The sequence below is a fragment of the Phoxinus phoxinus genome, assembly GCF_949152265.1.
Source record: "Phoxinus phoxinus genome assembly, chromosome: 1".
NCBI lineage: Eukaryota > Metazoa > Chordata > Actinopteri > Cypriniformes > Leuciscidae > Phoxinus > Phoxinus phoxinus.
Window position 1 is genome coordinate 25,859,685 of NC_136876.1, and position 24,627 is coordinate 25,884,311.

General features: G+C 38.6%; 1 protein-coding gene across 20 annotated transcripts in view; it reads right to left on the minus strand.

Moving 5' to 3' along the window:
- rbfox1 (RNA binding fox-1 homolog 1) overlaps positions 1 to 24,627 on the minus strand; it is a 295,182-nt gene that overhangs the window by 113,314 nt on the left and 157,241 nt on the right. For 6 of the 20 annotated variants that reach the window (XM_079629413.1, XM_079629438.1, XM_079629421.1 and 3 more), the window contains exon 1: positions 5,633 to 6,150. The exons of the other annotated variants lie outside the window; for them this stretch is intronic. In XM_079629413.1, the coding sequence (XP_079485539.1) occupies positions 5,633 to 5,731 (99 nt within the window). In that variant the 5' untranslated portion in view covers positions 5,732 to 6,150. Of the gene's footprint in view, positions 1 to 5,632; positions 6,151 to 24,627 lie in introns of those variants that run through there. 20 annotated transcript variants of the gene reach the window in all.

Sequence of the window (24,627 nt, forward strand, 5' to 3'; positions counted from 1 at the left end):
ATATTCATTTGTTAAAGCTGAGATTGCAAAGTACAGTAGTCTTCTTAGACTGTCTGGTCAAGTTAAGGTATTAATATTCATGAGCCATAGAAGTTCCATGCAATTTTAGAATTAAATGTCAATTTTACATTTGCTCAGATATATTTTCTTTTCTTTTATTAAAATATAACAATTATATAAAGTAATAATAAAAAAAATTGCTGTCAATGTAACATGTTAATTTATTGATACTAACTAAAAAAAATCACTTACATAAATTCAGTAATACAATATTTTTCTATCATCAAAGCAGGTCTGTGATTCTGCAGTCCCAGCTGCTACTACAGACATCAGCAGCCTCAAGGCACAACTGAACTACTTGACAAGGCATCGTAAAAATGAGGCACTCATGACATGAGATACTGCAACAAAAAAAGTGTGTAAAACGGGGCTGTGAACACCATAGACATTGACAGAGACGTCACCCAATAATCAAATATGGTCAACTTGTCCCACCTCAATATTCTTGATACTGCTCTACTGCACTTCATTGTGCACTACTCTGTTTTATATTAGGATGACAAAAAGTACATCCTATTTTTTGGTATGGTCTGCTTCAGTGGTCAAAACAGCACTCAAAATGTTTGAGATGGCCAATCAAATCAAAGGCAGCAGGCTTTACTGTTCCACAGAAACCAAGCGCAAATTTCACCGTGACTGTTAAGTTTTACACAATGAAATAGTGTGAGGTAAGATGTAAGTAGCTAAACATATTTTATGACAGAAATGAAAGTAATATCCAGTGATGCAAACTATTCGAGTATTGTTAAATTCAGTTTTGAAATGAAAACAGCCAATATCACTTATTTAATTTGTCATTGAATGCGAGCGACTTTATTCCCTTTAAGTTCATTATTTCTTTAATTCCTTTATTTAAAAAAAAACCCTTATATCTGTGACAGCATCACCACCCCTCCCACAGCATTTTAGCTTTTTTTTTTTGTCCCACCTGATGTTCAAGACATGGTTACGACCTTGATGCAAAGGCCAAAGTTTTCCATATAATTAAACAACTAAATACAAATAGGTCGATTGCACATTGATTGGCTATTTCTCTAGAGTAATGACATATTTTTTTGCATTAATGCACATTATAATTTATTTGATAACTTCACCCTTAAAAATGCTAAAACAGAAACAGATCTGGTATTTTGTTAATAGCAGTCAACAGGGATGAGGGCTGACCACAGAACAATGGAATGACAAATGCACGTATTACGGCGTCCTACTGAAAACACTATCAAACACGGTCTTCCAAAATAAAACAAATCCACTGCCATTATAAAGATGCTTCAACTGAACTGTAAAATACTCACAGAGGGTGCCTTTGCAACGCCGAGACACAAAAAAGGGGGGGTATGGACAGGATTGGTAAATTGTGCAACAGCTGCAAAAGCAAACAGACATTATTATGAATGTGAGAGACTAATCACTCTTCTACACACAAACACACAAACAGGAACACATGTGCCCAGCAAGGCCCGGCAGATGGTCTCCGCCCCCATTTCCATACACGCGTTGCCTCTCTCTCTTTCTCTTTCTCAGTCATCCCTCAGCAATCTCCCACCTCATTCTTCCTTTCGCTCTATCTCTCTCTCCCAGAGGGCCATGCACCGGTGCACAACACGCACACATGACCTAGGACATTCACTACCCTCTTGTTTGCATTCAAGCAATAACCAACTTCCACTAAGAGCATGCAAACAGAGCGGACAAAAGGATGTGATCATTTAGAGTCATGGCCCATGACAAACGCAATAGCCCTGGCCTTTACCTGCCTGGCAATGCTTACTGAAGGGTTTGAAAACTCATCAGGACTTGATGACATGACCAATCTCTCATTTCAGCGACTCGCTGAGGGCTGCGAGATGGGAAAGGGATGGAATAAATGAAGCGCTAAACAAAGAGCCAAGGATATAGATTTCAATGCCATGCAACAATACAAATGAAACTTTCTGGTTGTCTTTTAAAGCATCCTGATTTAAGAGAACAGAGATTAGTCCTGAAAACAAAACATAAAAAAAAACAAAAAAAAACATCTACAGCGGAGGTGATTTTCAAATTGAAGGTTAAATGTTAAATTCACTGTCTTTGTTTGAACGTGCATATATCGTTCTCTGCATATTTGCCCTTTCAGAAACCTTCCCCAGCACAATGACGGGACAGGCTCACTCTCAATCATCTCCTTGTTTTTGACACTTTAAATACTTTTGAGATTCAGTATCAATCACTTTAAGTGGCATTCTAACCTGAAGGGGAAAAAAATGCATTTCCAAGATTATTGAAAAAAATTACATAATGAAATTTACCATAATTTGATCTGAATCTAAATGAAATCTGAACACTACTCTTTCGATGATATTGAAAATAAATGAATATATAACAAATGCTGAAGCCAAAAGACCCATTAAAAGAAATAAAGAAGCACTTTTTAAATTGTCGCAAGCCTTGCTTTTTAATAGGTAGCTGACACATAAGTACATTGACCTAAAATAAAAACAAAGATTTTAGGTTACATATGAAAAAGTTACTGTAAAAGGTGTTTTGTTTGTTGAAATATATAATGTATAATGAATTGTCAAAGGTTATAAAAGCTGGATAAAAATGCATAATCATTATAATTCATTTAATTTTAAATAGTTTATATTTTAATTTAGTATATTTATTTATAGTGATTAGTATAGAATCTCAACTCTCTACCAGTACTAAAAAAATAATTCAATTAAAATGTGTGTGTGTTTGTGATGTGATGTGATGCATGAGCCTTTTGAGAAAGAAACAGTGAAAAGTAAAAGTGTCCAGGAGGCGTGATGGTGTATGGGTGCGCTAGGTACTTAAATAAATGAACAGCACTGAGCAGATGTAATGGGAAGGAAAGAGAGAGGAGCAGTTACGCATAGTCAGCACAGATGGGAACAGCAGAGAGAGAGAGAGAGAGAGAGAGAGAGAGAGAGAGAGGAGTGAGATGGGGGCTGTAAAAGGTCTGCTGAAAGAAAGCAATAGCCATGTGACTTTGGGCCGGATTGATTTTAGCCGTGAAGACCAGGCGACCACACCTCCCACACCGCCCACTCCAGGTCAGTCCGGGGTCCTGCGGCAGGAGGGAGATAGGAGCGGGTGCAGGACGCCCCCGGCTTTAAGGGTCAGGTGAGGTCTAACTGGCAGCTGCTTAAACCTGCCCCGCTACTGACACAAGCACTGTACAAAACGCCCTAGTCCTGAGGGTGAACGCAAACAAATAGCACTGCTAAAATGTGCTTGGAAAAGCACACATTTACATAGGGATAACATATGCTATATATGCACTGACTGCTGTGACTTCAAATAGAGGCAAATAATTAAACGTCTCTGTTCGACATGAATCTGTCGCTAAGAGACGCTCCTGTTTTATTGAAGTAATTAGTTTGTAGATGAAAATAATTCTACCAATGGATGCAGACATTCCTTAAGCACTCGAACTAAGAGGCCCTGCTGATGCACAATCAAACGCAAGTTATTCCTAGACAACATTGTTCCGCATGCTAGGTACACGTGACCCACATGTAAAGAAATCAAATCGAGAAAAAAACTAAAGAAAAAAAGCACAGTCGTGTTGTCTGTGCCTAGTCCTGAATGAGACCCCAGCTGTAGTGAGATGTATTCAAAATGTCTTGCATCTCAGCTATAAATAGTCTCAAAGACCCAGATTCCCAGTTCACTCAACACACATGAATGTGTGCACACACACACACTCAAAAACAGAACTGCTTGTGCAGGCACATAAATATTTGAGAATCTGAAAAATAAAGATAAAGTAATCAATCAACCTCTGTGTCATGATGACCTTAGAACACATATCCCATCCAAAAAGAAAAGATCATTTTGCAAACAAAAACAAACTAAAAAATGAATTGCTTTATACAATCCATAACAACTTTGATAATAGCAAGAAAATATTAAAATCGGCAATTAATAATAAGATGATAGAAATTTACACTTTATGCAACGAGGTATCATATAGTTAAAATAGCATTTGTTCTCCCATAGAAATGAATGGCTGGCATACTCTGCCTTGATTAGAGAAATAAAAGCTGTCTCTTTGTTAGAAAAAAATATATTTATCACTCAGATGTATTTGCAATTAAACTGACATGGAATGCAATTTCTATTGGATAAGACAAAGGTTAGAGGTGTCACTGAAGGTTAATGGTGGCTCGGTGCGACAGATGAAAGTTAAATGAGATCACTGATCTCAGTCACGCCGAGTCTGGAGAGAGACATGCAATGGCATATAGGATCTGATGACTGATCGATTCCATAGATTAACTTTTGATTTGATAAATCCCCTTGAATTGTCATCACTCTAGGAGCTGATTCACTGTTTGGAAAAGGCAATGATGACAATCAAGTGTATCAGATAAACATGGGGATGAAAAGATGCCCAAGGGTGTGTAATCCAGCACATTAATGTATCTAAATTAAAAATCGGTTTATTTTTGTTTAAATTTTGCAGCAAATCAAGAGGATTGTACATCTATAACTAATGGCAAGCAAAATGCATTGAATAGAAATGCACACACAATATGCTGAGCACATGAGGATATCATGTAGCAAAGTCAGAAGAGTCAGCAGAATTGTTTATCACACAGTAAAACCACATGAAGTGTTTCACCTCAACCCGAGAAGTGAAAAATCAGCTTATACTCTTTTAAAATACCTTAGGATGCTTGGTTATATATAGACTACTTTTAAGGCTGATTCAAATCGGATGACATGGCAGATTATTTCTTTAAATGTATCATGCACAAACTAAAATAGCGACAGATGATTCTCAAAATATGCATGACCAACACAGTTACACTAGTAGACAAAATCCCTCTCTTACCACACTGTCCACTTTCATATGTGTTCCACTTACACTTGGGCGCACACCCACATGCCGTTTGTGGCAAGCCCCTTTAACATTCACTCTTTACTAACTAGTATTTATGTTACTAGCACTTATGTATTTATTTTTTAGCAGTGATCCAGTCGTAACTGGTAACTTTTTCAGTTTCACAAGTTCCCAACTGAAAAGCCAATAGATTCTATAAAAGGCTATCTCTAGTGGCTAGTATGAATTCCAGTTTTCAGCTAGTCTTATACTAGTAGCCAACAAGCTTATGCGAAACCATCCCAATTGTTATGACTAAGATTAGTAACATATCCTCAATAGTTGCTTATTCACTTGTCATAAGTATGTCTAGTCAAAATAGCTACTTTAAAGTTCCATTAAAACTCTCTAGTAGCCTAACAACTGAAATATACTAGTGTCTAATAAATACCAGTGTCTGCAACAATAGGCCTACTTGAATCGTAATTTGGGAAACTACAGCAAAAGAAGTAGACTACTGCCTTATGAAGAAGTAGTGACTATCTTAATAAAATAGAAGTGCACGCATCTAATGAATAGTTACTTAGTAATAACAAAAATAGATACTAGTAACATGGAAATGCATTCTTTCAAATTAATACTTGTTAAGCCGGCTTGCCACAAACCGCGTTTCGCATACTTTCACTGTATTCCGCGGGTTCGGAGAGGAACGTCGGCGCGCGCGTGCGCGTGCTCACTCACCTGCTGTAAGTACATGAAAGTCAAGGCACAGGAGAGCTGCGGACACATGTCCACATTCGGCAGGGCGACGCACGTTCCGCCCGTCAAGGGATGCTGCATCGTGTTTTCGTCCGCTCGTCCTGTCCTGTCCTGTCCGCCGAGTTTCACGGGTTCGTTAAGACTGCTTTTGCGGGATCGGCTGCGGTTGTGAAGCCTTGTGCAGCCACGGAGTGTGCGCAAACGCGGCAGAATAACCGGCTACAAGCGAATGTGAATGTGCGAGCACGAGGGTCCCGGTGAGCGAAAACACAGCGCGCGTCTGTTCTTGTCCCTTAAGATTTCAGTAAAACCCTTGTAGTTCACACGAAAGTCTATTCGGCACGTTTCTCGCTTTTGTAAATAAACTTAATCACGGGCAAGAGGTACGAGAGTTGGTGACTGGACGTAGTGAAGTTGAAGCAGATCTGATTTTCCATTCGCTGTCAGAAGAGTCCGGGCGCACCGTCTGTTTCATTGAGCAGCATCTGAATCTCCTAGGCGAAGAGATGCGGGGCGGGGGCCAATCCTAAATCACACATTCATTTTTGACGGGGGTGGGGGAATCTCTCCATTTTTTCTCTTGCGTGAAACTGAATTGTCCTTATAATTTATTATTATGGCGCCACATAAAGCGTGCGCACAGAACTGAACCTCTCAGCCACGTAAACAATCTGCCATCACATTTGTGTTCCATTAAAATCTTTTCATATCAGCCTGTAATGCTTTGTGTTTTAAGGAAGACCTGTCCAACCTAATACCTTTACTGATTTTATAATCACTTACAACACAATTTACCATTCCACTTTTACCAAATAAAACATTTGACTGTGATAGCAATGGATGAGGGTTTGACTGCATTGTTCATTTGATTTTCTAAGACTAACAAAAACAAAAAAAACAAAAAGTTAAATATTTAACCCATTTAATATATAGCCTAACACTATATTTATTTTGCACTTTTTGGTTCATTATACAATTATTACAGTTGAAATGCCCGTAAGGATCAAAATATATAATTCAGCATTGATTAAATGATGTATAAAATAAAACCAATTACATAAAGTGAATTTTTAAACTAGGAAATGTGTGTGTGGAGAAACCTGTAGTGCTCACCTAACAGTACCAAAATAGATATGTATAAAAGCACATTATAAAAATAAATTTTTAAAAAAGACAATCAGACATGACAATCTCTGTGAAACACAAACGTTTAAATATGTGCTTTAACTCAAATTACCATGGTAACCAGGTTCTGTCAAAACACTGCAAACACAGCAATCACACACCGGTATGGGATTGTTATAAAGAAAAAAACTGAAAATTTGCTATAGACACCACTGTTATCAAAAACATATTTGATATGTAAGATTTTATGTTTCAAAATTAAATAAATAAATAGATAAATAAAACATTTCACTGATATGAATGCAGAACCATCTGAACCTAAGGACCATTTGGTTTATGTTTTCCTACAAATATTTTGCTGTTGATCCAGAAGCCCTCTGAAACTATTGCATCAAAAAATATGCTTGCCTTTGAAAAAAAAATCACAAACACAATCCCACGTTATGATTGATTTTCACTGCTTATATCCTGAAACAATGCTGATGGTGAAAACTGTATTTTTGTAAACTGCAGTGATAGCTAATGATTTCTGTGCATAACAGCACTCACAAAAAAGAGGTACATCCTCAAAATGCGCACTACCAAATGACTGAAAGGCCTGTTAAAATATAATGCAATGAGAAAAAAATGCATTTGGATGAGCCATATCATTGAACACTAGTGAAAAGAGGACAAAAAGGGTTCAGCAAACTGAGACAGCGACATATAAGGGCAACACAAGAGAGTATCTGCTTATCTAAATCATAAAAGAGCATTTGTGTGCACTAGGCCAAATGTTAGGCACTAAATAATTAATTAAACACACAAATGTTTGAATTTATTGTTCAACACGTTCCTTTTAACATCACTTTGGCCTTATCTCCCTATCAGCACCAAGCTCTTTATTGTAAATTCATTAACAGCTGTTAAATGTTAAATACAACTGATATTCAACCGACAGGCCGACCAAGGTCTAAGCAGAAAGTGCAAAGATATACAGTAGGGGGAAAAAGAAGTTGAATTATTCATGTTCTTTCTCTTTAATCTTTTCCCCTCCCTCTTTGCACCACGTTTCAACCTAAGGTGACTCGCAAATCCATAGCAAGATTTCATATCCTTGTTACTTTAAAAGAGCAGAGTCATAAAAATCAATGTTTTTCTATGTTGCACGAGGGGCCGTAATTAAAACGGGCTTCTGAGGAGCCGGCAGACATGTATTATGGAGAGGGTAGCAGACTGCTTTGCTCCATTTTACTCTTTCTCTTCTCCACCCCACTCATAGCCTGAAGGCAAGACTATTTCTTCCCCCTCCCCACCCATAGACGTCTTCTTGGCCTTTCCTCCTGCATTCCCCCGTTTTTTTTTTTTTTCGGGTTTTTTTTCTCCTAGCTTTTTCCTCTCTTGATGCTACAGAGTACAAAATAATAACTGACCGTCAACCAGTGCATCTTCCAAAAAAAAAAAGGAAAGAAAGAAAGAAAGAAAAGAGTACTCGGCCAGCGTTTCATCGCAGATAGTAGTGTTTATTTCGCTGCATGTCACTGTGCCTTTGACATGTGATGAGGCATGGCTGCCCTTTGCAGTGCGTCTGTTGTCTTCGCCTTTACTGAATAAATAAGCAGGGACTGCATATTGAGAGAGAGAAACCTCGTTTATCTCTTTGTTTGTCAGTGATGGCTCTCTCTCAGATTTCTTGTGTACATTGTGTTATTGGTCTGTCTGTGATGGGCAGAAAGAGGGGGAGGAGAGAGGAGGGAAGCAACAAGGTTTCTAAAGCTTGTGTGCTTTTTCCCTGTTTCACTGTGAGAACACCAAATGTCAAATTCATTCAAAGAATTAGGAATAGCACGATTATATTAATAATGAAATGAGTGAAAGCTCTGATGTTTGCCATGCTGAAAAACTGGTTAAGATTTCAGGATAATGATTTACTACATAGTTCTACATCAGATATTGGCATTTCAAAATAAAATGGATTTACGATGTCTGCAATGAATTTTTTTTAAAAATTTTATTCTGTCATTATTTACTTGTCTTGTTCCTGTATGGCTTTTTTAACTGCCAATAATACTAAACAAGGTATTTTGAATAATGTATATTGCCTATACAATGAATGTCAGTGGGGTCTAAAATGACATTGGAGCTGATTTAATTTTATTGCATAAAAAAAGAATGAAACATTTTTCAAAGTTTCTTCTTTTGTGATCAACAGAACAAAGTCATACAGGTTTGGAATGACATAAGGGTCAAAAAATAATGACAAAATGTAAATTTTTTGGGTGAACTATCCCTTTGAGAAATATTTTGAGAGTGAAACCAGCTGAAAGAAATTTAAGGCGGGACATCAGAGTATCCATTGGGATTTGTTGAAATTGTGTCAAGTGAAACATGATTTTATTGGCGAATATTATTTTCCCCACCTGCACAGCCTTGGTTACATCAGCAGAGGCGGCGAAAAGTTAATACATTTTTGATGAAAGTTATGAGTTTTTTGTGGGTGTGTCTTTTCTTTAGATTAACGTGCACAATAAGACCAAGAACAATTCTGAAAAGTAAGTAAATAATTTTGAGTAGAAAGTACATTTTGGACCAAACAAATAAGTGGCCCTGTTATACTTCTAGATGGACCCAAACGTACAATATTACCGCTGTTAAACGTTTCTCACAATCTGTGCTTTTATATAACAGCACAACAACAATAGAAACCACCCCAGAATAAGGAAGAAAATATTTAAGGTGAGAAGAAAATGTAATCATACCCTGAGCTGCAAAACAGTTCACGGTTATTTCAAGCTTTTACGGTTTAGATAGAATTTCTCTGACATTTTATAGCTCCAGTAAGTGACAGAAGAAGTGAGCTCGATGTAATAACTGTTATTGTGTGCCATGGTACACATCAACACTAATGAGAAGGACCTGCTGCATATGCACCTGAAGAAAAAAAAAAAAAAAAAACATGTCAGTGGCTAATCCTTAATACTTATTTTGCGTTGCCATTTTCTCAATTGCAACACACGCTCTGCATCTGTTGTGGAGTTATCAGTTAGATATGACAAACACGAATACAAATCCCTCCCCTTGAATTGTGTTTCTAAAAGCAGACTGCTTCCCACCACACCACAACAAATTGACTCTGCTGTTAAATGGGAACATGGTTGGTTGTTTCCATTATGTTTTTTTCTTTTAATTATTAATGCACGGCAAGCTCTCAAACGCACATCAACAGGAAAACAAAGTCAAAGATGGAGATGTGTTTTGCTAAACAAGCCAGCACGTACTTGTGACGTTTTCGATCAAAACGAAAACTAATATCACCTTGTTGTCCTACTTAGAGGACAAAACACGAAATAGATGACAAAAGGAAATCCATATACATATGACAAACAACACATCCTTCAGATGTATGCGACAAACCACGGCAGCTTTGGAGGTGCAACGTAACTTTTGGCGCGTTTAGATCCCTCCGAGTGTCTAAGTAAATGAGCTGTGGCAGTGCTTGCCACATTGTCATTTAGGATCAGGTTGGGTGTATTTCAGTAGCAGGGTGCTGAGCTACAGGCCCGGGCTCCATTTCAGGCTGTGCACCCGATGTGAGCATCACCATCGCTGACAGACTAATAAGGAAGGACTGGCTGCCTCCACCCCGTGTCAGGAAGTTGACAGGACTGCAGCAGGTGCTGAACGTGTAGGGAAGATTGATGAAGTCACATGGAGGTGGATTGCAGGGAGCCGGTTTGGTCATTGTTAGTGTTATTTTTCATTACGATCCCGGCTTGCTTAATGTAAATCCTAAGTCAGGATGATGGCTAACATCCTCAGCCACAGTGTGATGGGTTTTGTGCAGAAAAATCAGCCATTATCTAGCCGGGCTGCCGGGCCGATGAGCCTGGCGTTCAGGCTGTGATGGCTGAGACTCATTGTAAATAGTATTGTTTGTTTCTCCCGGTTGGTGGAGAATGCAGGCAACTTCTCCAATCATTTCCAATAGGAAAATAAAATAAAAAAACACCATAACCGAATAGGAGTGATATATTTTCTCTACTCGGGGCTGGAAATAGAAGGGCACAAACTCTGCACGGTCACGGTCTGCATAGGAATTCAAACCGCCGCCTGATATGTGACACTTTTCCAAACGCCACAGACGGCCGCATCAGCGACGATCAGCGCCGTGAGGCTAATCAGAGATTCCTTGCCGCTCTTTTACTTTGGACATCGCACAATTTGGAAAAGTCAGTTTACATGACAGTAATTACGGAAACAGATGGGGCTCCGGCAAAAATACGTCGGCGCAGAGACAATGGGCCCAATGCATGGGGGACTTTCGGGGGCAATGAGGAGTGCAGGCAGATTGCATGGCAGCTGAGACTGCCTTTCATTAGCACTTGAGTGTGCGTCTGGAAGCAACAGAAATGCGAGTCGTTTGTTACCCCGCTGCTGTCTGTGCTAGGGGCCTGCAAATTGATTACTGGGTGGGACGAGGCAAGCGATCCTTAGCACCTCCACACAGCTGGTTACCTAGAGCAGAAGCTGCAGAGATGCTAGCTGTCCACCCCCAGCTTTGGCTTGACAGCAGCTGCTGATCTGCGCTCATTTCAATGCATTAAGACTTTGCTGTCTTTTTAATTGGCAACAAAAACAATCCCATCTCACCGTTAATCACCTCTGTGGAAACGTGCGGGGAAAGAAAAGAATCAGTGCCTTTTCTTCTTTGTCTATTTTCTCCTTTTTTCTCTCCTCCAGTGTTCCTATATATAAAAACCATGGAAACAGAATATCCTTTAAATAGAAGACAAACGCTCAGAAAAGATGGAGGTCAGCGGTAGAGTGCTAATTAGATGTTTGTGGGTGCTAAAATCATAACAAGTAATGCTGAAGTGTTTTTCTACCAATTAGTTCTTCAGCTCATAATCGAAACCCCAAAGGTCCAGAGCAGATATATACGGGCTATAAAATAAAAAAACCACGCACTAAAAGGATGTTTGTACAAACTGGGACAGGGGAAGGGTTGCGGACAGGGCCGGGGCGAAGGCAGGCGCTCTTTATGCCCAGACGGCGATTCGGAGCGACATCTTAGAGAGCTGGGGCAAACGCTGTGGATGACTTCCCCGTGCTTTCACCAGGCACTGCCATTAGAGTGCTTTAGCTTCCATTAACGTGTCACTTTCCTTTGCTGCAGAGCCCGTGAGGAGGGGGCGATTCGTTCTGACAGGACCAGGGGCTGTCACATGGAGTAACGGTTCAGCACCGACCAACAGGAAAAGCCTCAGAGCTGACGGATCCACGATCCATCAGAGCTGACGTGCAGGCCTCCTCCACCACAGATCCGACTGAGGCGCGAGGACAGGAGTCCATTAATTAACCGCTTAATATGTGGAGCTCTGAAATTCCCGCGCCACTGAGCATGCCGCTGTCTTGATTCGCGTGAATTTAAAAAAAAAATAATTAAAAAGATACACAGCGTAAAGAAAGATTCACACCAATAGTAAAAACGGTGAGATAAATGAAGTACAAGGGTTCCAATCTAAATATGTTCTATATTCATGTGGGCATTCTATAATTATTAGTGGATAGATTCTGCAGTTATAATAAGAACCGTTTCAAATATTATATTAGAATGAACTAACAAGAAGAAATACTCCAGTTGTAGTCAATAATGTCAGGGACTGATTCATTTGAGCTGCGCGAGTTAAAGCTGAACAATGAACAATGAATGAACACTGGTAAATGGAAGTGCGTTATTAGTGGATTAATTAAGTCACCGAAGCGCATCTAATACATACCAGATTAATCAGATATATGCACAATATAAGCATAATCTTACAACTTGCATCTGCATAAAATGGCGCGAATGCACAAGTGATTCACACAAGTTACTTGCTACAGTACATCAATATGTATGTCACTTTGTGAATTTCTACTTTCTGTAACAACGCACTAAAGCATGGACAATGAATAACTAAAGCATAAATATTCACAATGTTATAATGGTGTACTCAATATTTGTAACTTCAATAGCTCAAATTTGTCCACTACAATTAGACATCATTCTTAGTAAAACTGACTAAAATCAGTGAATATAAAATGATAAAATATTACTAATGAAGTCAAACTACCTTTTCATAAAAAAAGACTAAAACTATGAGCAAACCAACAATCTATATAACACTGTAACCCCTTCAGAAAAAGAGACGCATTTTAAGTGATTCAGTTTCAACGATGTCTCCATTTACAGTATAATACAACAGCGGGTCCAAATACATCAATATTGAGAAAGTCTTGTGAAGGGATGCTGCATTGTAGTCATTAGCATATCATTAATTAGCTTCCCACTTCCTTATGAAGACTGCAAAAGAGCAAAGGCCCTCCGGAGGGACTCGCCTTCATTTAAGTGGCAGCGTGAGGTAGGGAACAATCGGAGGAGTACTCGTCTCCCGAGACCACTCCCTGTAATCATCAGCTGCTGCTCTGAGACACGCCCTGCTCATTCATATCACAACCAACCCGCCGCGGCACCTGTAATTCAAACGCCAGCTAACCCAGCAGCTGGCAAATTATATCAAAATGTCTGATGTTTGCGCTCAACTTCTGAGCCAGTCAGTCTTGCTAAAAGGAGGACAGATGGTACCGTTTCTTCGGTTATACTTTTAGCATGTACAGGCAAACAAACCGGCTTCGCCATCATGATGTTTTATGAGATTTGACAGAACTAAATCTTGATGCAAACCATTACGGACATCACACTCCGACTGAAGCAAACTCAAAATAAACTTCTGCAAGATTTTGCCTTATACTGAACAAACTGTATAAGCAACGTTATAAAGGCATTGTTTACCTAAACAAATTCATATTTTGCCATCATTATTCTTCTTTACGTAGTTCCAAACCTGTATCACTTACTTTTTTTGTGTGCAACACAAAATAAGTTGATTTTCAACAGTCCCCCCCCATACAATGAAAGTCAATGGGGTCCAAAACAAAGTAAATTGGACCCCATTGACTTTAATTGTATCAACACCCAGGGGGGAAAATACACTGAAGCATAAAAAAATAAAAAAAAATAAAAACTTCTGTATTACATTGAAAAAAAAAAAGGGTGGGTTGGAGTGACATCCATAATTACACATTTTAGGTGAACTACCCCTTTAATGAAGCCCAAAATCAATTAGCAAACTCCAAATGATCCATTCACGTTCTCCATTTACAATCACCACATTCTCCTGTAATATCATTAATTACCTCACTACTTAAAATAACCATCATTCGTACTATATTTTCCAGCATATTCGTCCGACTCCTGCTGCTCATTAAAGGCCTTTCCATTTGTTTGCTTACCGCAAAGGTCCTTAAATCTGCCACAACATCCAAAAAGAGGCCAATTCCACTTTTCCCTGCAGTGTTAATTGAGGGAGCACACGGTCTCCTGATTAATTATGTCAATGTATAAGAAACATCCTCTTTTCCAGCACTGCATAAAAAGAACTTCCTCAAATTAATGCACAATGAGCTAAACAGCCCGTAGATTACATCTGGACATCATGTCAGTGTCTTATTATGACAGGCCTTGACCGGAGATTTCAGCCCTCTGTCGCCCCGGGGCAAATGGGATCAAGCTCTTCATGGACAGAGATAAATTCACTTCTTGAGTGCAAGTTTTCTTGAGGGATGCAATTCTCGTGTTAATGTGATGTAACACGATGTTGTGTGTTACAAATAATGCAAGGTGTTAATAAGTGAATTGCGAAATGTAGTTTCGAAAGAAGCGAAGAGACCAACAGAAATGGGTGAAATTATCAGGCAAGTTGTTGACACACACACACACACACACACACACACACACACACACACACACACACACACACACACACACACACACACACACACACACACACACACACACACACACACACACACACACACACACACACACACACACACACACACACACACACAGCTCTGACATGCATAGTCTTAAAGCTGGCTTGCAGTAATTACCCAGCTGCTGAACTACTAGGGTGGCAGGAATGAAAATGAGTACCAATTATTAAATGCACCACAGAGAAGATAGAACACTACAGGAGGTCCACAATGGGACTCATGTTGCTTTGCCATAGCTCCATAAATGCTAAACGACTCAGAAAAGCATTAATATTCCAACTGTTTCATCACTGATTCCAATTTAAAAGAAAAGCGAGCACCTAGATATCATTCAAGTCAATGAGACGCCTATAAAAACTATTACGTTAGCCATCTGATGCATTCCAATGAAGGTTTCACACCTGTATGGAATGCAGTGCAGTTCCTCTCAGTGTGCGAGACATCAGGAAATAGCCACACACTGCATCTTACCACCAATAAATATGAACAAGCAAGCGCAATTTTACCCACTCAACAAGGTGTTTGTATATAAACAAAAAAAGAGATCCAGCAACACTTGTTGTCAAAAACTTTGTGGTCTTAAACTAATTACTAATTATAATCCTAAAAATAACTACAGGCCCTTCATCAGTATAAAGATGAAGTGCAAATAAAAAATTTGACACAACAAATCCAACTTTATGAAAACTTTTTTTTTTCCATTTGCTGTTTCAAGTCATAATACTTTCTTTCTATGAATACGTGTATTCTAATAATACTGAATTTCAGTAGCAGCACTATTTTAGTAATATTTTCAGTTTTAATTTTACACAATCCAAAAATGACCACTGACTAAAAAATACTGACCACACGTTTTCCTGAATCCGTTCCCACCAATAAATGTGACCCGTTCATTCTGTCTGTCTTTCTTTCTTTATTTAAGGCTACTCCTCTTGTCGCGCACGACGACTCCCTCAACGTTCACACTGTATTGCCCTGGGACTTATTAGGTAGCTATATTGTGCCAGCACTCATACTAAGATAACCCTTACCTGGTCTTATCACCGGCACACAAAAGCATGGGATCAAATAGGCCTCCAATGTAATCCATCTCTGTCAGCGGCATTACGGAAATTACCTGTCACAACCATCATGGTCGAGATTGTGTGATTAAACACAAACTTTAAAATAAATACCCAAGGGTAGCAGAACATGGGTCTCAGCAACGAATATTTCAATTGAGACCCCCCTCCCTCCACCATTACTCATTAATTGTTCAATTCTACACAAAGGAATTACGAACGACACGATGTTCTGTCTGAGTAAGAAAAAGAAGGCCGAGAGAATGAGGGAGATCATCACAGGCTATTGCTTGTAGCCGCAGAATGATCTTTCATTATCTTTAATTCAGATAGGCAGTGTTTTCTGTCATTCCACTGCGCTCGTGACAGAGCTGGAATTGCTGTTTCTAAAATAGAGCTGAGAAGTTAAATGGATTTAAACCTTTGTTCACCAGAGTCTTGTGTGCAGGCCGCACTTAATGGAAATGAGTCTCCGTGCCTGACAAGATCGGAGGTGCGCGTGGTGACCTGTAGCTTAAAAGAGGACTGCTGTAATTCATAGTACAATTAAAAGACGTTGTCACGTCAAACTCTCACATCCTTTCTCCTGGTCTGCACCAACTGTCTAAGTTCCACAAAGAATCTGGAGCTAATTACATTAATGTAAATATAAAGACTTTTTATTTGTAACAGTACCTGTCAAAAGTGTTTTTGAAAGAAGTCTCACCAAGGCTGCATTTATATGAATAATAAAATAAAAACAGTAATATTGTTAAACATTATTACAATTTTAAATTTTCTATTTGAATATCAATTTTAATAAATTCCTGTGATGGCAAAGCTGAATTTTCAGCACCATTCCTCCAGTCTTCAGTCACATGATTCTTCAGAAATCATTCTTATGCTCTTATCTTAATTGCGTCCACATGCACCTGCAAGCATGTATAGAAATAGGAAAAAAAAGAGGCTATTTCAATGACTAATGTGTTTTATAACCGCAGATATTTAATTATGAGTACCTATACAGTATGCATCAAATAATGTGCATGACAAGCATGCTATGATAAAGCTTTGCTAATGTTTTTCCACAATGTTTATTGTACATGCAGAACAAACTTATGAGAAATTCTGTAAACTGTTCAAAGGTAAATGTATAAAGGTTATCGTGGCTGTATACGGGACTCTCGTGGTCATCAACTGCCTTTATCGGCCTTTTTTGCTTGAAATCTGTTCACGCAAGCTTCCAAATGCACTATTTATTGCTGACAGAAATCATTTTTGAGCATTCAAAACTGTGTGGTTGAGTTTATTTATTTTTCAACTTCTGTTTACAAGGTTAGCTTAAAGGTTCACTCAATTTGGATGAAAGACCTTGCAAAATTGCGCAATGACCTTGTTCTCCGGCGGCTACAGAGAGGAACAGGAATAAAAATATTCCAAATTTAATCCCAAGGATTCACTCTCACTCCAAAGTAATATTTTGTCCTTTGAGAAATAATTCATGCAATATGTGTGGCAATGAAAATGATATAAGGTTAGGCATTAGATATTGATATAATAACTTATTTAGTGTTATTCATATAATGGACTCGATTATGTCAAATTTAACATTTCTTTAATAAATTATAAGATGGGTGAGAGTAAAAATGTCACCTCATCTTTATGGATCAAAGTTATATTCCATGCCTATCAACTGTTCCCATAATTCTGATTAATACCCCCGTCCATTTCTTAGGGAAAATATATTCATAGTCACACTGTCTTCATGCCGCATCTTTTTTCACAGTGGACAAATCTGTCTTTAAAAATTCAGAGGTCCCAACACATGCCACGAAATGCCGCATGGAAGAGCCCATTAGGCTCCCAGTTTTACTGTGAACTCTGCCTACTGGTTTATTCCAGAACTTTGAGTGATCAAAGAGTGGCAAACTGTCAAAACCCAACAGTCCTGTACACTAAGGTACAGCACATTTGATTTTTTCAAGTCATTGAATACACAAACAGCTCTGCACAATAGAGAACTTTTTATTCTTCAAATCTCTTTAAAGTTTAGGTCCTCGCTGAAGCGCTACTTTATAAGTTCTGGGGTCAGTAAATAAGAGTATTATTAAACATGGCTGTCAGCAAACCGAACAAGCCGAAGCAGTGGACAGCTTCCTACTAAATTATTTACAGCTCGACATGCAGCATGAATTTGTTATTCTGTTTCTTTAGGTCCCACTATAACAATGCAGGGCTGCAGTGGATCTCTGCGCATGCCTCACCTGCTCTTCTGCTCTGCACGCTACACCCATATGCCACTGCTAGCAGCTGGTGGACGAAGAGACCGTTAGCTTCAGACGCGGCAGGAAACACTCAAAACTAAGAATACGCCAATCAATGAGATGGACCAATGGTTTGTTTCGGATCCAAACTGAGTCGTGACAATCATACTGACAATTATGATGCGCAACGTCTAGTCCTTCATAAGATCTGCACCTTGAACGGCTGCCATTCACAATGTTCTACAAATCTGAGACCACTGTGTGCTTGTTTATTATTCATTTGTCTATTTTGGCTAAACAATGTTTAAATTCCACAAAATTCAGTCGATTTTTCTCTGACTATCAGTAAATGTATATATATAAAAAAAATATAATATATTAAAAAATCTGTTTTGTATTTTTCTTATCAGGGGGAAAAGATTTTCAGAAGTTTTCAGAGACAATAAAAGTATTTATATAATAAAATTAATAATTTTACTCAGCAAGGATGCATTAAATTTATTAAAAGAAAAAGTACATACACAGTTGTTACAAAAAATAAAATATAGTTTTTTGAACATTCTATTCTTTTAAAAAATCTGAAAAAAAAATCCACAAAAATATTAAGCAATACAATGGGTTTTTAATTGTAATAATAAGAAATGCTTCTTGAGCAGCAAATCATCATATTAGAATGATTTCTGAAGGATCACGTGACACTGAAGACTGGAGTAATCCATCACACAAAAAAAGTTATTTAAAAGTGTTTTACAGTATTTTTGATCAGATAAATGCAGCCTCTGTGAGCATATCGTACAGACCCCAAACTGTTCTACAGCAGTGTCTGTATACACCGTTCATTTCCCACACCCAACTGGCACATTCTTAGGCTTTTTTCTAGCTTTAAGCATAAGCCTCACAATTTTTGTTCTAGATTTATACTACATTACAGAAAACATTGGCCTTGGCCAAGAGAAAAAACAACAATAAATTCCAAAAAAAGTGTGAAGGGCTCCTTATGTTCACTAAATAATAAGGTTGCTGACAGATGTCTGCCATGTTTGATTTGAAGTTTTCGTCATGCACTAATGGTGCAATTAGGGACAGACAAAATAGGTAAAAAGATTGTCGCAAGTCTTGCAAACCCATCAGGCGGAGTCATTTGAATAACGTTTTGTTAAGATAAATGAACTGGTAATGTAACGGGCTACAAGAAGAGGTCTGCGCTGAGATACGAGCTATTCTCTGTTGTTCCCCAGTGCCGTCCCTTTTCTCTGCACGTCAATAGACTGAGAGGTGGAGCAACACTCCCCGTGGGCATCGCCTTTTCCAATTGGACTATTTGACACAACACCCTTTTTCCTCGCCTATTCAATCTGTGCCGGGCTTTCCAGTGAGCTAATGATGTTCCCTATTGTTTCAAAGGCTTCCTAGCAAATGGCATGTGTGTATATCTGTGTGTGTGTGTGTGAGGCACTAAGCATGCGGGATGCTGTGGAGAGAGAGCTGACGCCCTCTGTGTTGAGAATGTGTGTGTGCCACAGCCGGAGTGCCTGGAAACTTTAAGCCTCCCTCACAGCTTGCATCCTGTCAGCAGAATTTTGCTAATATTGAAGCAAATTTGCAGCAATGGAGCAGAGCAGAAGTTATCACTATAAGTGAAGCTTTTTTTTTTTCTCCGACTAAGGTCATTTTGTTTGCCTTTGTTTTTTTGCTTACTGTCATCGCGTTGTATTAATAACTAAAACTGCACAATTAACCTGTGAGCGCTAGTGTATTTCTTAGAATACCTTTTCTTCATTAAGATTCCTGCACGTTAATTACCTCACGGCTCCGAGTGCTTTGTAGCCTCCCTTCTCTAATTACTAAGTGAACTAGCAATGATTTATTAATTGTGTATGATTAGTGTATCTGCAAAGGCTAACGCAGCCACAACACACTTTCGGTTTCTCACAGTCCCTGAGACACAAGCTCTCATCAATCAGAATCAATCAGAATTTCTACACGGCTCAGCGGCCATTAAGGTTGAGCGAAACTAGACTGTAATCCATACTATAATCCAAGGTGTACTCGGCTCGTTATATTCTCGCTAAAAAACACCTGGCTATTACCTGATTGACCACTAGCAAAATAATTCTCAAGGGGACATGGTGAGGGGTATCAGTAGGTGGATAAACATTGGTTAAAGCAAAACAAAATCCTGAGCCTGTTGGATTTTTGAATGGCAGTGAAGCGACCCAACTGACGCTCATAGGTCACATGACAATATGACAAATTACATTTCACACTACAGTATATAGAACACACTTTTCAATGGTCCCGAAGTACTGACTTATTTAAAAGAAGTACAGAGAGTATGTGACACCATATTTCTAAGAGCACGTTTACACAAAAAAGGTTGTACTAAACACGGAGAAGTTCTTCCTTTGTCTTTTCACGTACAGACGACAATGTTGTCAAAATGATCCCCGTTCACACAGATCCGATAAAACGACTAAAAACGCTGTTTTATCCAGGCCAGTAGTTGCCGATGTTACTTTGTAAAGAAACACTATGTGCCTATAGACTGAACACGCAATACGAATGTGCAGCTTTCACAAATGATAGGAGATGATAACGGTATCCTGGTTTCAAACTTGCACTTTGAAACCAGTTTTCAAAAGTTTGAGTTTTCAGGCCCCCAAACGCCATTGCCATGTAAATGAACGACCAAAACGCAAAAAAAAAAAATTTTTGAAAACGCTGTTGTGTACACAGCCCTTTTAGGATTTAAGTGGAAACCGTCGAAACGGTCACCTGTAGCCGCGCTTAATAACTGATGGCCCGCCTGAATAACCGCTACATCTCACTGACAAACCGCGCAGGGCTGCCCAACAGTTGCGTGAACGGCGATGGCAGACAATGTAACTCGCAAATTACATCTGGTTGACAGGGAGGGGGGATGGGGCAATGCAAAACAGTGTCTCTTGAACCTCGACAAAAAACACTAAGATGAGTCAATTCATATAATTAAGGCATCATTCACAGATATTGTGCTGTCAAATAGGCCATCGTGGGCCAGGATTTGGCTCTCATTATGAAGCATTTGGATGTGATGTTTCTCTGACACACAAGCGGCTCACCTGCTACCCCCCCCTCTGCTGTGCATAATGTCCAGCTCATTACAGGCCTGCAGACTGGTCAACCTGAGGAGAGAGAGGGGCCTAATGAGGGCCGCGAGCTCCCCCTCGCCCCTCCCTGCCTACACTGACTCCAATTTGGAACCACATGAAAGGCGAGCCAATCTGAGCCACCTAGAAACTTCTTTTCTTGTCTCAGCCCTTTTAGGATATGCCTGGTTTCATGTTATTCTGTTACAGCTGGACAAATCCTTGCTCTGTAACGTGGTCAGGTCTGAATTAGATAACAGGAATAATGAGGATAAACGGTAGCTCGGATTTACAAAAAGGTTTGATATTAGTGTCCAGTCTGAAGGAAAATATGGGTCAGGCTAGTGCAAAAGCTCGATGGAGTTTTCAAAGCAATAACAATGTGTTGAATTGCAATTTATGTGTGTGGCCTTTGAGTCTTTTTTAAAAGACATGAATATATTCAAATTTGTTGGATTCGATTCAACTGCAATACGTTCCAAGCAGCTTTACAAAGTATAGTGCCTATAGCAAGCCAAAGAACAGTGACAGTAGTACATAAAATAGCAAGAAACCTTGGGAGAACAAGACAATAAGACTTCAATTTATAAGACTACGTTTATCAGCTCACAATGACACAAACTGTATGCCAATGTTCATTTTAATTATGAAATATATTCTCTATATGCTAATGCTGTTTCAGACAGTTTCAAATCTTTTTTCTTTTTTTTTAAAGAACCGACTCCTAAGATGCTCTTGTTTCAGGAATCGATCATGATTGTGATTTACACACACAAAAAATGCTCTTGAGATTAATTTGTTTATTAGTCAGACTACACTGTTTCCCATGTTATTTATCCATTACCAAGAACCAAATATTATAAAAATATTTTTTTTTTAAAAAGAGTAAATTTTTTCAGCAACTGAGCTACACTGTTCACGCTAGATGTTTTTGATTCGGAAAAAGATTCGGGTCACAAGAGACGTTTGTTTATGAATCACAATACCCTCCGTTTCAGACATATTTTGATTCAGTAAAACAAACAATCGAGTCATTTGCTTTGGGAATCGGATTACACCAGCAACGTTTTGTAGGTTTTTGCACACAGGCCAAAAAGACAACTCAACAGAGAGATGTATCTTGCTATTTATTGCAACAATATAGACTGGGAAATCACATGAACTACTCATGTAAAGTTTTTGTCTGTGGCACTGAAACAAGCTATGGGGCTGTCTTGTTATAAATTGTTATGCTTTCTTCACATGCTATCGGAAATGTCCTAGTTCCCACTTCTGAAGTCGTGATTACGAGCTCATCATGGCATTCAAATTTTGACTTGAGAGGGCATTAATGACAATCACTTTTTCTGAGGCCACAATTTTGTTGTGGTTTCACTGCACCTGCTGTATTAACCAGCGAACTTGATGACGTAATATAGTGATGCTGAAAGCTGATTGGCTTGAATGGTTACCTCTAACAATGATTGGTTATATATATATATATATATATATATATATATATATATATATATATATATATATATATATATATATCTGAGGAAGAAACATTTATTAAACACAATGTAAACACTCATCGGTCACTGTGGCTGCAAACAAATGCTAATTCCCTGTATTTGAAATTTCCATGGTATCTCAAACATACCCAGAATGCATCTGTCTGCACAGGTATGTAATGCCCCGCTGACGGGGAACCATGAATACAGTGTCAGCTTGAAAAAGCAGCTTTTCTATTATCAAGTCGATGCGATAGAAAGCACCTTGAAGGGAAAGGCTGATATGCGACTGCCCCGCTATCTGGCAAGATCCTAGCATGTGCAGGACACAGCACAAATCTCGGAGTGTGAAATCAGTCACCTATCTCTAAAATACAAACTCTCCGTCTTCGCCTGCCTTTTCATTCACAGGGGCCTTCAGTCAATGGGGCCCACAAAAGGTTCTGCTTAACGGCTCGCACGAGTCCATCTGCAGTATTTATTACCTCAACGCACAAGGCATTTTTCCTGCAGCATATACCTTTCTGCCGCAACAGTCTGGTCTGATTAAATCAATATCTGTTTCTTCACAGACATTAAAAAACAGACAGGGGAGAGACTGCTGATCCTGCTCTGCCTTATCAACACAAACGCCCCTGAGAAAGAAAGGAGACATTTTTACAACACTTTTTTTTTTATAATCCTCAAATCTGCAGATTTGTTGTCTCGCAAAGATGCAGGAATTCGTGCCTGCAAAAACACACAGACCCAACTCATAACTCCCATCCATCGCTGATGACAGAGCGTCGAGGGTGCGTTTACAGAGACAGGGGGGCTTTAGATCCAAATGCATGGCCCATTGAAATGGCCCCTCCACCTTTGAGGATGTAGGCTGGCCGTTGAGCGTGCACCGCAATTATGTATTGCTAATTGAAAATGTTAATCTTGTCACATTCAGGGGCAGACAGGGTTAAATTGGTAAAACTGCAATTCACTTAAGGCCATATCTCTCGTCGAAATGAACTGGATGATTAATCCTTTATATTCTTCAGGGATTCAGGGAATATCAGCAATTAAATTAACGACTACAAAGTGTACGCTCCAAGATGGGGAAAAAAATCATGAAAGACACACACTCATTTTTCCAAGTTGTTGCCTTAATTGTCTCTTTACTAAGCGTGCTGCTCCCTGTCGTTACCGAAGCACCCCCATTAAAACACAAACCCATGAGATACATTAGTATTGAGCCATGTTGAAATATACAATGATTGCTGAGGTTAAAATGTATTTATCAAATTAAAGTCAATCTAGTACATTAGTTGCAGGAATATTCTGTTCTCACTTGATAAGACATATGATATATTATTGTTAAAACTATATATTTTTTGTGATAATGACATGTCATAAAAACAAAATGTTTTCCTGTTATAACGAGACGCAACATATAGTTTTGCATCCAAGTGCGAATAAAGAACAATTTGGATTCGTGCCAAATGAGAGCGGAGCCCGTTTCCGTTTCGCTTTAAAGTTAATTTGTTTAGGCTTTAAAATAAATACTGTTTGTAAACATTTCCTTTTTAAAAAATTAACACAGTTTTAGAACACAGAATGATATAACGATATAATTTTTTTTTTTTATAGATCAGTGGATAAAGGCATATTTTGTACGTTGCATACAAAATATGTTGTTTAAACGACATAACATCTTGTTATTACAATAAAATATGTCATTTTGACGACATATCTTGTAATATGTTGTTTTAATGACATAAATAATAAGTAGGCTACTGCATGTGGCAGCATTGCGCCACTAAACTAAAGATACTTGAATCATTGAATGATAATGAAAAAATACTTAAAAAGCCGTTATTAATTTTAATTAATTACAATTTAAACATTTACTAATACATTTTTAAACTGAAAAATGTTATCCTAATATTACTTAAGTCCTTAAAATCACTATGAACATTTATTTTTTTCTTGCCAATTAAAGTCAATGAGTACTGTGGTAAATAAATAAATAAAAGTATCAATAAATGACCTCATATTCCCTGATAGTCTTATTCTACAGTGAGGAGTTTACCGCTATGACCA